This window comes from Peromyscus leucopus, chromosome X, assembly GCF_004664715.2.
Source record: "Peromyscus leucopus breed LL Stock chromosome X, UCI_PerLeu_2.1, whole genome shotgun sequence".
NCBI classification, from domain to species: domain Eukaryota; kingdom Metazoa; phylum Chordata; class Mammalia; order Rodentia; family Cricetidae; genus Peromyscus; species Peromyscus leucopus.
In genome coordinates, this window is record NC_051083.1 from 119,910,101 (window position 1) to 119,927,907 (window position 17,807).

Here is a 17,807-nt window from a genome sequence, read left to right on the forward strand (position 1 = left end):
ATTCCACAGCTAAGGTATTGGGTGAATGTAAAGGAAAAGAATGTGGCAGGGGCATGGTTCAGTTGGTAAAGTACTAACATCACATGCGAAACACCCTGGGTTCTATCCCTAGTACCACATAAACTAGTCATAGTGGTGATACATGCTTGCTTGCAATACCAGAACTTGGGAAGTATGAGCAGGAGTTTAAGGTCAGCCTAGGCTGTGTGCTATTTTTAAAATATGGTCTCACTTATGTAACCCTGGCTAACCTGGAACACACTATGTAGACCAGATTGGCCTCAAACTTACAGAAATCTATCTGGAATTAAGTGTTGGGAATTAAAGATACCTGGCTATGGCATCTTCAGGAAAAATAGTTACATAGGAGGAAACATTTCCTAATTCAGTTTAGGCTTTACACTCACTTCTTTTTTCTTTTTTTCCCCCTAACTGCCTGACTCCAAATTCACTTTATTCTAGTTCCATGAAAATGAATCCTGGCCCTCTGCCAGCTGGCATACTTGGAGTTCTTGTCAGTGAAATATTAGTAAGGCACCACAGGACTTGGGTTTGCTTCCTGATTCCACAGCATGCATGTCTCTAGCTTGAGGAGCCTGTCTGGGCTGTGCTCGTACAGGGCACATGTGGTCTGGACTCTGTAACAGCTTCCCCAGAAACACCCTTAGGCAGTTTTCACAGTTACGTACATCTGGCAAGACACTTCCCTCTGTAATTTCTCCAACAGCTAGAGGGCAGACTTCAAGTAAGTTCTGCTAGTGTGGTACCAGTGCCTCCTTAAACATTTAACAAGCCCCAGCTACACCTCTCCAAGTTTTGATTTCTCAGAAGTAGGTGGGGAGACTCTTCCTTGATCTTCTAGAATAGTCATGCAGCAGTTTTGGAGAACTATAAAGGTAGGAGGTCTCCCAAGGATACTCTAATCTCAACCCTAGCATTAGTAATTATAGTAATGCTATGCTTGTTATTCTATCTAGTCCTCATATATATATTCCTTAGTTTCCTTTATTTCCATTACTCCTACCCATTAAGGAATTCTTCATACTAAATTTTCCTTGTACAAAATATCTGTGTTCTTGCTAATAATAATAATTAAGCCTAGCCTAATGAATTGGTATCAAAAAGATCCTAGAGAGGCAACTCAAGAGAAACCCACACTAGCATATGGGAACTGTTAACCAAACGCCTTCAGACTGAGCACAGTGCTCTTTGCAAATGGGAAATGAGCTGCTAGCAATGTTTGGCAGGCAGGAACATCACAATCAAGCTACGTTCTGTGATTCATAAAGTACCAACTGACACAAATGTTTGAAGTCTCAAGTGACTGCTGCACTGTGCTAGCAATAGAGATGACCTGCAAAACAGGGACTGGGTGAATTCTTGCCTTCTTACTTGTGCCTACAAAGAAAACTGCAAGTTCAGGTGCATTAAGTTTCAGCACAAGTTGCTCTGAGAATCAGAGGGCTTCCCAATAGCTCTACAAAAGTTGATTTCTTATAATCTTATGACAGATACTGCTGAATATCAGCTGTGAAGAATTTTGACTATGACAACTGACTCTTATCATGTCTCTCATAGGCTACTTGGACCCCTCCCAGCTGAAGCAGAAGCAGCTTGCCCTAAAGTCTATAGAAATAAGCTTCCCTCTGCTTAAAAATCACAACTTGTCTGGGATGATTCTTTGAAATATACTATCTTCCTCTACATTCACCACAGCCATATTCAACTAGCACTAGGCTCACAGCCAAGGTCAAGTGTCAGCATGATCTGAGCAGGCACAGACACACAACCTAAGGGCTTGTGAATCAAGCTGGGAAAAATGTGTAGGCAAAATGCGGTGGAGTGTCAGTGTGGAATAAACGCTATGCTATAACCAGAAGTAATAGACTAGATTCGTATTTTTGCCCTCGGGGTAAATCTTTCAAGCATTGCTGACAAACAGTGCATAAGGAACAAGAGATACACACAATACTATAAACTGAAGTAATTTAAAACATGCATGCAAAACATCAATATAGGACTAGGGATGTAACTTGGTAGAGTGCTTACCTAGCATGAACAAAGCCCTGAGTTCCATTTACTTTATAAACTGGGTGTGATAGTATAATCCTAGCACTTTAGGGAGGAAAGAATGGGGGGGATCAGTAGTTCAAGGTCAGCCTGTTATGTGAGACCTTGTCTCAAAAATATCAATATGAGGGCTGGGCCAGGCACGGTGGCACACACCTTTAACCCCAGCAGGCAGAGGTGGATCTCTGTGACTTTGAGGCCAGCCTGGTCTACATAACCTGTCTCAAAAAAAAACATTTAATAAGATCTTACACAAAAGGACATACATTGTGTTAAAACAGTTCCTAATGGGGGCTTGTGGAGGGAGGAAAGCAAAACCAGAATGAGAACGCTATGTGAAATAATTATAACACAGTAAAAAAAAAATGAGAGGATGACTAACCCAGAAGAAAAACACTCAGCTTATAAGAACTTTCAGTCCCTGACAAAAGGGAAATCTAACATAAGGTACTGGATCCCTCCCCCAAAGCCCAGTCCTGAAGATAATACAAGAGGAAAATTGATGGAAAATAATATTTAATAATTATGCTGGGTGGTTGTGGCACACGCCTTTAATCCCAGCACTGGGAAGTCAGAGGCAGGAGATCTGGGTTCGAGAGCAGTCTGGAATACAGAGCATGTTCCAGGACAGCCAGGGATACACAGGGAAACTCTGTCTCCAAAAAACAAAAAGCAAAGCAAAACAAAAAATATGTACCATATACTATGAGCCAAGCACAGGAACTCAATCATTTCCACCTCTGGGATACATATTACCAACCCTCTTTACAGGTGAGAAATCAACTACAGAGGTTAATTTTCCCCATGTTCCACAAGTGGTAATGCTGAAACTGGAATTTAAAATCACTAAGAAATGCCTAGAGATAGGCAACAGAGACTCCAGGACGGAGAGGGGTATCCTACTATGAATACCACCATGGATATAGGAGGCTAGGGAAGAAATTATGCATACGTGTCCTGTCCCCAACTTAGTGTTGGGAAGACCATTCCCTACTCCATCATCACTGCAAGCCAGCAAACACAACTGTCAAGTCACAGTAGTACCGAATCATGGAGCATGTTACATGGGTCACACTGAAGAGCCCAATCTTAGACCCTCAGGCATTGGGTATATCCTTCAAGGCAAGGATCTGCTGGAGCCTTTCTTAGGGAATCTGACAAACTCAGAGAGAAAAAAATTCTCTCAGGCACAAACCCCAAATTTGTAAAACATGTGAAGACATACTTTCAGAAATCATTTCTATGGTTCATTAGAATGTATTCTTTTCATTTGAAGGCTGGGGTATGCAAGTCCCACAATGCACATGTGCTAGTCAGAGAACTTACAGGAGTCCATGCTCTCTTACCATGTGGATCCTGAGGACCAAACTCAGGGTGTCAGGCTTGCTGGCAAAGGCTTCTTTACCTGCTAAGCCATCTCTACAGTTTTTTTTTTTTTTGAGATCAAGTCTCATGTAGCCCAGGTTGGCCTTAAACTTCCTGCATACATCACCATGCCTAGTTTATTCAGTGCTAGGGACTAAACCCAGGACTTTGTACTTGTTAGGCAGGCTGAGTATAGATTTTTTAATATAGATGTATATACACATGAGTGGGAAAGGAGGATGTGGTCTAAGAACTAGAAAGGGAGCTATGAGGGAGATAGATCTCAAGTGGGGGTTAATAGAAGGGGAATAACAAGAGGGCTGCAGCAGGGATAGAAGAGAGAAACAACAAAAACCAACAAAGTGTATGTAGATTCCACAACGAACCCCATTACTTCCTATGACAGTTACAATGAATTCTAAGAAATGGGTATCAGGAGTTCTCCAACAAATTCTCAATGTCAAAAAGCCTTCAGAGCATACATGTTAACCCCCTACTCAGTTTTCCTTTCTTTGAGACAAGAGTTTTACTGTTGAACCCTGGCTGGCCTTGAACTCAGTTCTCCCTGCCTCTGACTCCAGAGTTCTGGGATTAAAGACTTGTGCCAACATACCCAGCCAAAATGCCGTAGTCATCTAACAAACACAAAGCCCACTCATTTCAGGAGAGCAAAGAAGGGAGGGGTGGCTCAGTGGTTAAGAGCTTGTACTACTCTTGCAGAGGGCCTGAGTTTGGACTAACTCCAGTTCAGGGGGTCGGATGCCTGTGGCCTCTGTGGCCACTATATGCAGGTACAAATTAAAACAGTAGGAAAAGAACTTTGAAGAACAGGTCAAAAAAGAGGGTAGTCTTTTCAGCAAGACACTGGAACAAATGGTTATCTATATTTAAAAAAAAATAAATTTAAATTTCCAGTCTCATGTCACAAAAATTGATTCAGAAAGTTTTATCCCCCTAACATAAAACCTAAAACCACAGGATGGAGGCCCACAGAACAGACTAGATTGGCTGGCCAGCAAGCCCCAGGGATCCTTCTAGCTCCTGAGCACTGGGATTACAAATGGACCTCCATTCAGGGCCTTTTTACTTGGTTTCTGGGGATGGAGCTCTGGTCTCCATAGGCTGCCAGTTAAGTTTTGTGAAGTCAGCATTCTGCCACCCTTAAATGTATACTTCACAGAAAGTTAGGAAACTAGAAACCTCCTCCACAGAAGCATAACATTGTGGGTTGTTTTATTAACATCATTGGAGGACTCTGGTCCAAAAGTACTGAAACTCACTGCTATCAACAATTTCTTACTGACCCATCCCCACCCTTGCCCCTATCGATCCAAGATATGCAGGAAATCCAGGTAGAAGCAACAAGGGAAATTCTTGGTAAATGAGCCTTACTTAAGTGTGAGAGCTCTCTCTCATTTCATTTTAGGTTAAGGATTAAACAAAATCATCTGAATGACCATGTTTATCTAAGGTTAACTCATCACAATAGACAGTGGTCAGACCACCTCAGGGACTCTGGATGGCCCCTTATTAAGTATCAGCAGTGCCCTAGAACTGAAAGTTTGAGAGAGAGAGAGAGAGAGAGAGAGAGAGTTAAGAAAGAAAAAAAAAAAAACACTGGAAAGCCTAAAATTTCTACTTTCAAAAAGGTTAAAAAAAAAAAAAAAGAACCCAACACCACAAAGATACATGTTCAAGTTTTATTGGGTTTCCATACAAAACATTCCAAAAAGTAAGCCATAATACCTAAACTCTACATCCACTACCAAAATAAACCACACTTCCTCTATTACTCAGATTCGTTTACAACCAGTATATAGCCAGAAGAATCAAGGACAATTTTTTTCTAATTGTGTATTTTAGGCCTGTTGGGTCTGTAAACTTTACTATTTGTCAAAAAGTTTTCTTTGTAATTTTGACCTGCTCCTTACTTTGAATTTAGCATTTATTTTTACCCTAGTATTCCCTATGCTAAACTGTCTTTAAGAAATCTAAATAAATGCTTGAGAGTCAAAAGGTCTTGACAGAAGCACCTACTCAAGGAATTATTAGAATACAGAAGGCTGGCGTTAAGAGAGCTATTCAAGTACAACTACTGAAATTTGGTTAGGACCCTCGTCATCTGATGTCATCTGATGTGACCAATGGGGTTTACAAGTTCTGGATCATAAACATTAAATGTAATAGTACTAAATGGCTTTGTAAGAAAAATCTCAGAAGTTGAGTTCAATCCTTTCGCCCTGCAACTCAACTTATTTCCTTTGAGAACATCAACACTTACATTACTGGCTCTTAGCTTCCAAAGCAATAAACTGGAGTTGTATCATGATGTATTTCCAAGATGGAGACCTGAGGGTGAAGGACCTTTCTAAAACTACAGTGACCTGGTGACTGTCTTTGTTTCCAGCATCTTTCCACTATCTTAACAATGTTTCAGTTTTTACTTTCATTTGTAGCATTGCTCTCCTCTTCTAAGTTTTATAGGACAAGTAAATGTTTTTTTCCTGATACGGGAATTCCCCAAATGGTTTACTTGCTGAAAAGTAGATACAGTTATCACGGAAGCATCAGTTTTCTGATTGAGTGTTCTTCTCTGTGTGTGGTGCCAGGGATTGAGCTCTAGGCTTTGCTCGTATTTAGGCAAGCACTTCACCATGGAGTTACAGTCCCAGCTAATTCAATTTTCTTATAGTAAGTGATCATCAGCTCTAAATTGCAGAGTTGCCCCATTATTTCACCCAAACTACTGAATCTATACAAAGAGCCACGAGAACTTCTTGGGTAGGTACCTCGACTTACCAATTTCTTTGTCTCCCTCTCCTCATTTGGTCAATTTTAAGGAATCACCACTCCCTAATTAATGTTTAACCAATACTGATGCCTCCCTCCCTTGAAGACAAAAAAGGAACAACCCTCTATTGCCTGTACCAAACCAATTCTGATGAGCACTGGGTATGTAACTGCTGCAGCTTAGTGTCAGCATTCCTCTGCTTCAACAACTCTGTAAAAAAAGCATGTGATCAAGTTACAGAGAATTTTATACTGCAAAGCACTTCAATCCTCTCTCTTAAGTGCACACAACTTGGGTTTTCAGTTTAAGTATTAGCGATAAAGTGCCAGCTTCAAAATGTGGCCATATTCATTACAATTACTATAAGCATCAGCTTTGTAACAGTAAAATCAGATACCCTGCCATATTGTGCTCATGAAATTCGGAAGCTGCAGTGGCAGCTGTATCACTAACTAGTCAACTGAAAATAAGCAAGCACTGACAGCATGCATGCAATTCATACAACGTTGCTCACATAGCAAACCGTTAACTAAATAGCTCTTTGCACAAGAACTCTTGCAGGCAAAGAGCTGTTAATAACTATTTCAGAAACAGCTTACTGGTACTTTATTTAATCAAAATATATCTATATACCTTCACTTAAAATGGATGTACTAGGTTTTTTTATGACAAAACAAATTCATTCTTATGTCCAGAGTTTAGCATTATCCCATGTTATAGACAAATTAAGGGTCAGAAAATACTTGCCAATACCATAGCCACACAATGACAAAGCTACAGTGTTTAAATCTTTGATGGACACTACTTTCAACTCTTACCTGAGCATTTGATTTTTTCATACTGCCAGCTTTCTCTACTGTGAATCAATCAGCACTCCATGACAGTATGACTGTTAGGTTCAACCTGCAAAAATTACATAAATGAAAACTAGTTATTTCTCTAAAGGAAGTTCTTTAATACTTGCCTATAACTGTCCTTTTTTTTTTTCCAGAGAGAACAGGCAAGTTCAGACTTGCAGCATAATGCATTATTTCATGTTCTACTACTTCTCTTAATTGGTGGAAGGTTCACTGGCTTGGGATGGACTGGAATGGCTTAAATGGTTAAGTCGCATGGCTTATGGATTCTCATTCTTTTCCAATGGTGCACTGCCACGTTAAATCCATAAGTTGAACTGACAAAACATTTGAAGGAATAAGTGCAGTCTAAGGATTTTTAGTTGGAGGTCTTCAAGTTTACTATATTCAAGAGCATCTTTTTCAACTTCATGGCTGGACCTGGGTCATGCTGCCTCAGGTTTTTGCTTTTTTAAAGACCACTTGCAATAGATTTTTTTCTCCATACAGTGTAGTTTCATAGAACTAAAACAAGTCAGGCATCCAACTAAATGTCAAGTTTGCAATGGCTTATAGGGGCCAGACGGGAGACCCCAATCCTAAGCCATTTTTTATATTGACTAAAAGACTAATTTGAAAAATAAAAAGTCAAAACATGAAGCATGTTTAAAGGTCTTCATCAAAAATTTTAAAAAAAATCACCCCCTCCCAATTTCCAGATTGCTATTGATAAACAACAGCTGCATTAGTGCCTTTAAGTGCCACACATGCTTTAAAAAAAGATCCAAGTGTTGAATTTGGAGGACTTCTAATATGCTATTGAACATTTGTGGTTTTTTTCAAAAGTTTTTTTTTTTAATCTAGAAGGCATTTCCATTGCCATGAAGTACAGTATGGTTCACTGTACTAGGAGGAAGGTAAGTGCTCAATTTCGACTTAGACGGAAAAACTAGTTTGCTTTGCTTACCATCTTTGCTGTTTCACAGGCATTTGGTGCTTTAAATCTGATGTGGAATGCTGATAGATTCACTTTTTAGAAGTCATAAGCCTTTAGGAAGTTGGAGATAACTTCATTGCTTATCTATTTTCTCCTTTGCAATCAAGCTGTTCCTTTAAAAGTGAGACACTACAGAGTTGCAAAAATTTGAAACAGTAAGAGCAAGCATCGTTTTGCAGCTTCATGGTTGGTTTTGGCCAAACTTTTTATTTAGTATTCTGTAGTTGTTTAACACACACTTAAATGGTCTTACTAAAGGAGGGGAAAGGGAGGTCCTTGTAGATTCCCAAGGAAATGTCAGAAAAGCAAAATATGGCCTGCATCCATTTGCTTTTTGGGGTTTCTGGGTAAATAGCACATTCCTAGGAATCTGATCTCAGGGTTTTTTTTTATACTGTGAGCATTGAGGTTTCACTTGGAAGACACCCTGAAATCATGAAATCCTAAGAGCAGCACACCCAACCAACCCTCTCTCATAGCACAGGCAGGGCGATTCATCGCTCAGTGGAGACCACAGGACATATAGATGGCTTAATGTTTGTGGAAGATCTTAGGATTGCTTTCCTCATTTACTGGGAAAAATCAGGAAGTGGCCTTCAGGGACATTTTTACTTGGAAAATTACAACACTAGTACAAGTCAAGGCTTACACATTTAACATTTGCTTGTTGAAAGCAACTCATAATATCAAATAAAATTAAACATGTCTTACTTTTTCCCTCACAAGAACATAAAAATTATTAAGAGGAACAGGAAATTTTAAAAAGGTAACACAATTTTTCCTTTTAGTAGTCCTTGGGAAGTTTATGACAGAAAGTTTCCATTTTTTGTTTGTTTCTTTGAATGGGGATTTTTTTGGTCCAAAAGTTTTGTTTGTTTCTAGTATCTGCTTCTGCCTCCCCCTCTATCAGATCGGCTTCCTCCACGGCCACCACCTCTTGGTGCTCCGCGGCTTGAACTGCTGTAGGAATCACGTGGAGGAGGGTACCCCCTTTCCATAGAAGGGGGAAGCCCTCGTTCTTGTCTGCCAACGCGATCACGACCACTTGAGTAGAGATCACTTCGGCTGCTTGAGTAACTGTCTCGACTTCCACCATATCCGTCACGTGAGCTGCTGTAATCATCATAGCGACTGCTTCCACCATAAGATGGCGGGGGCCCTCGTGTAGGTGGAGCACTACGTGAGTTACCTGCAGGGTCAATGGTCAGGTAATATGGCAACACTATAAATTGTATATATACAACAGTTAAATCTGAATTTACAGAATTCTTGTATTATAAGTTTACTTTCTCAACTGGGAAGTTTTAAACTCTACCATTGCTGGCCATAAAAGGGAATTGCTCATCTGCTGAAATACGGAAATGGATTGATTTTAATGTTTGTTTGAAAAGACTGAAGACGTTGTGTATTTCAAGAGGACATTCCAGACAGCTTGTTATTTTATAGTAGACACTCAGCCACTTTCCAGTGATAAGTTGCAATTTTGAACTGTTGAGTTTCCTTCATATTGCAATGGTAAATATTTGATCTTGTTAATAAAATTTTTAAATTGTATTTTCACTGTTGGGGGAAAACACATAAGGCTGCCAATTTAAGCAAGCAAAATCCCCTCCAAAGCAAGCGAACAGCCTCAAAAGAAAAGACACAAAAACCGAAACAAGGAAAGAACCAAAAAGCCCTTCACAAAACTAGGAAAAAGCCCAGCTGATAAAGTTACCCCTTGAAAGCAAGCAAAGGTCCCTTGAAAAGCAAGCACCACGCAGCCTATTAATCCAGCTCATGAACCTAAAACCTCAAGCTGGTGATATTTAAGATCCTTAACCAGTATCTTACCATAACTCTCATATGAATCTCTGTAGGAACCTCCACTTGGATGATCTGAATAGTCACGATCCCGACCATATCCATCTCTATCACTAAATAAAAAGCAACTTTTTAATTAAAATATATATTTTCCCCAAAATTACATGTTTATTTCATAATATAAATGTAATACACTCTAAAAATTCCCAAATCCTTTAAAAATAAAAGTCTTAAATCTCTTCATTTTTTTTTTTTTTTTTTTTTTTTTTTTTGGTTTTTTGAGACAGGGTTTCTCTGTGTTCTTTGCGCCTTTCCTGGGACTCACTTGGTAGCCCAGGCTGGCCTCGAACTCACAGATATCCACCTGCCTCTGCCTCCCGAGTGCTGGGATTAAAGGCGTGCGCCACCACTGCCCGGCAATCTCTTCATTTTTTTTTAAGCTGTCCAATGGAAAATAAATTTTGGGAGGATGAGGAGACATGGGCATGCCATCATCCTGTAGAGGTCAAAAGACAACTTTGTGGAATCTCTTCTCTCCCTTTCACCTTTACATGGGTTTCAAGGATGGAACTTGGGTTGCCAAACTTATTTGGGAGGTGCTTTTAACAGAGGAGCCATCTGCCAAGCCCTGGAGGCATGAAGTTTTACAGAAAATACTTAAAGGAAAGCACAGAAGTAGCCACTTACCCATAACCTCTTGATGGGTAGTCGTCACGTGAACTGGAATGACCATAATCACGGTAGGTATAATCTCTTGGTGGTGGTGCATAATCTCGGGTATCTCGAGAACTGGGGTAGTCTCTGCTTGAATAGCTACAGGAAGAGAATTTGGTTTATGCTTCTGATGTGCTCTCTTTCAACATAATTCTTCATAAAAGAAACTGCACTTTTCTGTTACCTGTCTTTAGTGGAATACCCATCATCTCTCGGGGACAAATAAACATCTCTGCGAGAGGGAAGGGGCTCCCTTCGTGGTGGACCTCCATAACTATCTCTTCCACGTGACACAGGGGCTTAAGGGAAAAAAAATAACCATCAAAATCTAGCCATCGAAAAGCTAAAGTGTAAACTTACACTCAGGCTAAAAAAAACAACAACAAAAAACTGATTTAATCAAATATCATATGTAGCTAAAACAGAATGCTTCCTAGTCACATAATTTCAGTGCTCATTAATTATAAATATGAGATTAATTGGAATCCCTAAATCAGTCTTAAGCATAAGCATTAAAAAGAACTTACTAATGTGTATGTGTGTGTGTCATGAATCTTAGCAGGTCATATTAATAAAATCAAACCTGAGGCCAGTTATTGGGGTGAATGCTGGAAAATCAGAGAAGCAGAACATGCCGCAGCTACCTCACCTTGCCAATTCCTCAGCTGATCCTGTTTCCTCATACTGGAAGCTTCTGTGTCCTCATCCAAATGGCTCTCAACTGAACTGCTGCTTCAAAGCCTGAAAGCTTAACCAGCCAAATGCTTCTAGTTTCTGGACTTCACGCCTTATATACCTTTCTGCTTTCTGTCATTACTCCCTGGGATTAAAGGCTCACTTTCTGGGATTAAAGGCGTGAGTCACCATGCTTGGCTATTTCCAGTGTAGCCTTGAACTCACAGAGATCCATGCTTCCAGAAGGCTAGGATTAAAGGTGTGAGTGCCACCATTTTCTAGCTTCTGTATCTAGTGTCTATTCCATTCTCTGACCCCAGATAAATTTATTAGGGTGCACAATATTTTGGGGAACATAATACCACCGTGTGTGTGTGTGTGTGTGTGTGTGTGTGTGTGTGTGTGTGTGTAATGGTGGGGGCGTGTGCATGCTATGATGCACATGAAGGTCAGAGGACAACTCTAGAATCTCAGTTCTCTTTCCACTTTTGTTTGTGAATGGGGGATTGGATTCAAGTTCTTGCGCTTGAGAAGCAAATGCTTCACCCACTGAGCCATCTCGCTGGCCAAGCATTTAAACGAATAAAAAGAAAGAAAACAAAGAGTCTCCCTAGGTAGGTCTTGAACTCATGTCAATCCTATTTTCCTCAGTGCTAGGACTGGACATGAACCAACCACCATGCCTAGCTTCAACCTAGTGTTATGGTAGCAGCAGAGATTGTAAAGCATGCAACAGTTACCTCTTCCCGCCATTCCACTGCTGCTACGAACTGGTCCTGAAGGTGCTGATCTTTTAGGAGGAGGACCCCCACTTCGTGGTGGTGGTCCTCTTTTTACTGGAAGAGGTCCCCTCGAAGAACTCATGGTAAAATTCATGGAATAGCCACCATCATCTATGTTAGAAAAGAAAGAAGATACATCAACCCAATAATCAAGAAAAAAAATTATAACACTCAAGAAAAAGACTAAGAAATATTTGCCTCAAGGAAAACAACATGAAGAATTAATTATGTGTGTCATGACCATTATCTTTTCTGCTTAGCTAAGGAGGCTAGGTTTGTTTTCCATTGAGCAAAAGAGTAAGCATGGCAAGAGTTCAGGACCAGCCCGAATAAACAACAGAGACCTTGTTTCTGAAATCCACAAGTCTTATAGACTGGAAAAACAATAGTCCTAGTCCTGAGCCATTTGGCCCATAGTTTTAACACTATAATTTAATTTAGGCCTCCCATATTTTCTTCTCAAGTCATGAACACTACATTAATTGGGTGAGTAATCTCCATGTCAAAGGCAGCAGTTTTCAACCTTTGGTTTGTGATCCCAGGGGTGGAACAACCCTTTCATGGGGGTCGCCTATCAGATAGTCTGTATACCAGAGATTTACATTACAATCCATATCAGTAGCAAAATTATAAAGTAGCAATGAAAGTAATTTTATGGTTGGGGGTCAGCACAACATGAGGAACTGTATTAAAGGGTCACAGCATTAGGAAGGTTGAGGATCACTGATTTAGCCTTTCAAAAAGAATGCATATACTGGTGTGGGTCTGCATCTTTTAACTTAAACACCAAGCCTGAGTTCCAATCAAATTACCCATGTGTCCTCCGCGTGAGGGTGGTCCTCTAGTTCCTCCACTTCCTCCTCTTCCTCCTCGAAGACCTCTGGGAGGACCTCTGCTCCTTGGAGGTGGAGGTAGTCCACGTCTACTAGTTTCAAATGATGGTTTGGTGGCTTGCTCCACCTTGATGGCTTTTCCATCTAAGGACTTTAAAAAAAATAAATTTTACCAAGACTGAAAAGAAACAAAGTCTTGTCAGGCATATAACCTTTAACATTAGCTACAAAATTTGGTTGTGGAGTCACTCTAAAATTCAGAATAGAGACTTGGTGTGGTCTTTTATTATGGCACTCTGGGGGCATAAGCAGGAGGATCTGTCTCAGAGTTTGTCAGCCTGATCTATAGTCAAGACTACATGGAGACCCCCTTCTTACTAAATAAAATAGAAAATATAATAAAATAAAATTCAGGATAGTACCACCAATGGCTATGATCAAAAGTCTCTGGATATACATACACAAAATAAAAATTCCAGAGCTGCTCTGGACCCAGACTTGGATAACACTTTAGTTATTTTTGTCACCAGAAAACCCCTTTATATTAAGCAGAAAATCATACCTTTCCATTCATATCTCTGGCAGCATCCTTTGCATCTGCTGGGCTTTCGAAAGTGACAAAAGCAAATCCTCTTGACTTGTTGGTTTCTCGGTCCTTCATCAAAAGCACTAAAACAGTTTGGGAGGGGGTGGTTACTTTCATTCAAACAAAAATAACCCGAGCACATTTACAGAAAGCAAGCTCAGAACTTCTTAGAGGACAAAATACGTTATCATGTCAGATGATCAGTGGATTCAAATTCATCACAGCTTGTCTTTTCATTTCAGTAACACAGCATATAATTTTAGATAACTCACCTTCCACTATTCGTCCATATTTGCCAAATACTGCTTCAAGGGCTTTCTCATTTGTCTCTGTATTGAGCCCACCAATAAAGAGCTTTCCTGGGCGATCTGCTTCAACCATTTTTTCTTCCAACTGATGGGAGTCTGCTGAAAAATAATATTATCTTTCTGGAGAAAGTTCCCTAAGTTTACTGAACAGCTTAACTGTGGCTCCTGTTTTATTAAAATCTTTATTCTTTAGTAACTAAAGACTCTGATAACCCTCAAGAACAGTAGAAAACCAACTGAAATACTTTTGGTTAACAGTGCAGTGCAATTTTCATTAACCCGGTTAATAGAGTCTGCCTAATTTAGCAAACCTCTGCCCTGGCTGCTTTTAGTCAAAGAACAGCTATTCGACGTTTGAAAAGGCAACTTTTACTTTTAAATGTATTTTTGATACAAAGTTGCAGTCTTAAGAGTGCAGAAACTAACAAATTGGGCCACCACACCCGGCTACTATATTGACCACTTTTAAATACTTTTTTGTATACAAGGTTGCAGCCTTAAGAGTGCAGAAACTAACGAACTGGGCCACCACACCCGGCTACTATATTGACCACTTTTAAACGTATTTTACTTTTTTTATTCAAGGTTGCAGCCTTAAGAGTGCAGGCGTTAACAGACTGCGCCACCACACCCGGCTATTGTATTGACCTGTTATCTTTTAAACATTCCGTTGCTATCAACCTTCTCGCTCCCCCTATCACCCTTCTCGCTCCCCCGCAGCGAAGGTATAAATAAGGTCATCAGTCAGATGCACCAAGTAAAGACCAAGCCCTTTTCTGGTTTAGATTTCCTAGTAAGTTTAGGCACAAATCTTTAAGTTAGAACAAAGTCGCTGCATCTAACCCAACAAAGATTGTTATCTGGTTGAAAAGATAAAAAGTGCCAAAGTCAGAAAATAGCGGAACTCAGAATCACACACTGTTCACACTCCTTCCCTGTGCCGGCACCTAATTAAGACTCATTAAAAACCGCGTGTTAAAGACAAAATGGCGACACTTGGATCCAACCCAGAACCACCAACAACCGCTGGGCTAACTAACTTTTGCATTGACACTGGCAGCGAAAACTCCAAAGGCTTCCTTTCTTTACCGCCAACGACCAGAGGAAGCCGCAGAGAAGTCAACCAGCCCATCATTAGCATCGGCGCTGTCCTGGTGCTAGTCCTGTGGTCGCTCTGCGTCCCTCCCGCCCCACCTACAAGGCTGTGCGCTGCGCCCTCCGCCCTCCGCCCTCAGGCGACAGCCAAACCTCCCGGAGACGCACGCAAGATAATGGACCCCCTAGTGTGCTGCTTCCACCCCTTCTGCTTTAAATAGGTTGACACCTTTGGGCGTCTTAAAATGGCGCCCGCCACCACTCTCTCCAGGGAAACAAATGATCTCCAGCCCTAACATGACAAGACTGTACGGAAAACAGGTCAAGGAAAGGAGGCTCCTACCCGAGGGGACTGCGACGGTGTCAAGTTCCTGTGAGCTCGTTGACAGGACCTTCGCCGCTTCAGTGACAGCTGCGATTCTTGAAACGGAACGAAATGACGCTAGGAATACTGCGCAACGAGGGCGAACAAAGGAGACAGCAATCTTTATACTACCCGGGAACGAGGCTGAAGAACCCGGATGGAAATTAAGCTTAGAATTTGAAGCACGAAGGGAGGGAGGGCAGTGGTTCCCAGACTCTTCATTGGCCATCTCCTATGTCATTCACTATTCGCTCCGCCTCTTCGTGTCTCTTAAAGTTCTTGCCGGTGTACAATTTTTACTGTTTGCCCTACCCCCACCCATTCTCCTCCAAGGCGCCTTTTAGCTTTGTGCTAAAACGGCACCCTGATTTATTGAATACAAAAGTAAACTTATTGAGCGGCCTAGTAGGCCAAGCATGGTGCAAAAGTTTTACTTTTGCATAAAATCTTAATTCCAAAAGCAATGTGAAAATGGTAGAAGTACAATGCCAATGTTGTAGAAATAGCAAACAAGTTTAGTTGCTACCTATAACTCCCTAATAAATGGGAAGAATCTGGCAAGTAATTGTTAGGTGAAAACAACTTGAATAGCACAGAAAAACCATCCATACAGAATAATTACTGACTACCTATTAGATTCCTATAACAACCATGAACTAGTGAAACTAGGCTAGGGCAGAGTTAAGACTGCCAAATAAAAATGCACGATGATAGCCAGGGTGCTGGCCCACACCTTTAATCTCAGGACTTGGAACGTTGAAGTAGGGCAGCTATGAAGCTATGAGTTCCAGAACAGCCTGGATTTGTTAGATGCTGTCTCAAAAAGAAAAGGCAAAACAAAACCAGGAAAAAATGCTACCAGTTATGTTTGAAGTTCAAGTGAGCATTCATACTTTGTTTTGTGTTTTGAGGCTGGTCTTGGAACTCACAGCAGTCCTCCTGCCTCAAATTCTCAAGTACTGGGATTACAGGCATAAGCTACCATACCAGGTTCTGATTCTAAATTTTTATCTGCCCCGTAGAGGGAAAATTACATTTTTAAACCCTTTTGAGGCAGGGGAATTCTCTCCCCACCACACACAGTGTTTCTCTGCTGTCCCTGCTCTGTAGACCAGGCTGGCCTTAATCTCAGAGATCCGCCTGCCTCTGCCTCCCAAGTGCTGGGATTAAAGGTGAGTGCCACCACCGCCGGCTAAGAGTTCTTATTAAATAGGAATAATTGTGAAGTGAGTAAATTGAAGCTCTCTTGAGCTTTTACATTTTTACATGAAGGGCACCTGTCAGTCATTCCAGCAATATCTATATTACAAAGCACAACATGTTTTTAAATCTATTGTCTTGACTTCCTTCTCTAGGATTGAAACTAGGAAAGATCAGAGGGAGGGAACCCAGACCCGGTAAGACAAATGTCTCATGTTCTCTCTCATCTGAGGTTCCTAACTCCAAATCTTCAGATGTGAGAACATAATCTGGATTACTGCAGAAATCAAGAAAGTAAAAATGGTATGATTTCAGAGGAGCAGGGTTGTATGAATCCTAAATGGTCTTAACAAAACCCAGAGCCATATCAGGGTGAAAGATCAGAGAAGCAGAATAAGCCAAAGCCACCACCTCTTACCTCACCGACTCTTCAGCCTGAAGTGCTGAGTTCCTGTCTCCTCCCACCTTATATTCCTTTTTCTCCCCAGCCATATCATTTCCGGTTTCCACCTTTCCTAGTACTGGATTAAAGGTGTGTGATCCCAAGTGCTGGAATTAAATGTGTATACCACCACTGCCTGGCTCTGTTTCTCTTTTAGACTGGATTAATCTCATGTAGCCCAGTGTGGCTTTGAACTCACAGAAATCCAGATGATCTCTGCCTCCTGAGTGCTAGGATTAAAGGTGTGTGCCACCACTGCCTGACCTCTATGTTTATCTAGTGGCTGGCTCTGCCCTTTGATCTTCAGGCAATTTTTGTTGTTGTTGTTGTTGTTGTTTTTTCGAGACAGAGTTTCTCTGTGTAGCTTTGGTGCCTGTCCTGGATCTGTCTCTGTAGACCAGGCTGGCCTCGAACTCACAGAGATCTGCCTGCCTCTGCCACCTGAGTGCAGGGATTAAAGGTGTGCGCCACCACCGCCCGGCCCTTCAGGCAAATTTTATTTGTTCAAAATATCACCACAGAGCAGGGAGGGTGAGAGTAGAGAAGGGAATAGCAGGGTACAAGTGATATGATAGTACAAATGGGGAGAAAGTTACTCTAATTAGGGAGGGGAAATAACCTTGGAAGAAGGAAGGAGGAGGGTAAAAGAACTGTAAGGATGTCTGAAAGGGTATGATAAGATATTATGATAAGGAATCATAATAACTATTTACCTAAAATACCTATAATAGGAATAAAATGGTGTATGAATACAAATGAAATTTTCTCATCTGGCCTGACAATGCTCCTTCCAGGACCAACTCCTGGAGCTCTCATTTGAGTTGGTCAGGGTTGTCCAAGGACTCACAAAACATTATTCCTGAGCTGGGCGGTGGTGGTGCACGCCTTTAATCCCTGCACTCAGGAGGCAGAGGCAGGCGGATCTCTGTGAGTTCGAGGCCAGCCT

At 41.1% G+C, this 17,807-nt stretch overlaps 1 protein-coding gene and 1 non-coding gene across 5 annotated transcripts; both read right to left on the reverse strand.

Moving 5' to 3' along the window:
- Positions 1-5,121: 5,121 nt before the first annotated feature.
- Rbmx (RNA binding motif protein X-linked) lies at positions 5,122-15,381 on the reverse strand. Of its 4 annotated transcripts, XM_028889888.2 has the most exons (11): positions 15,199-15,381; positions 13,725-13,859; positions 13,429-13,535; positions 12,846-13,017; positions 11,992-12,144; positions 10,761-10,875; positions 10,550-10,675; positions 9,893-9,975; positions 8,030-9,248; positions 7,045-7,129; positions 5,122-6,436 (listed from the first exon to the last, which is right to left on the reverse strand). In XM_028889888.2, exons 2-9 carry the CDS (start codon positions 13,831-13,833, stop codon positions 8,938-8,940), a joined length of 1,176 nt encoding a protein of 391 aa, XP_028745721.1. In that variant the 5' UTR covers positions 13,834-13,859; positions 15,199-15,381; the 3' UTR covers positions 5,122-6,436; positions 7,045-7,129; positions 8,030-8,937. The 4 variants fall into 4 exon arrangements, with proteins under 4 accessions (XP_028745721.1, XP_028745720.1, XP_028745719.1 ...); XM_028889887.2 differs by having other exon boundaries at positions 7,045-9,248; positions 13,725-13,856; XM_028889886.2 differs by having other exon boundaries at positions 7,045-9,248.
- LOC114707237 lies at positions 13,606-13,677 on the reverse strand. The gene has a single exon (XR_003736623.1). It is a non-coding gene; the product is annotated as a small nucleolar RNA SNORD61 (small nucleolar RNA).
- Positions 15,382-17,807: the final 2,426 nt, after the last annotated feature.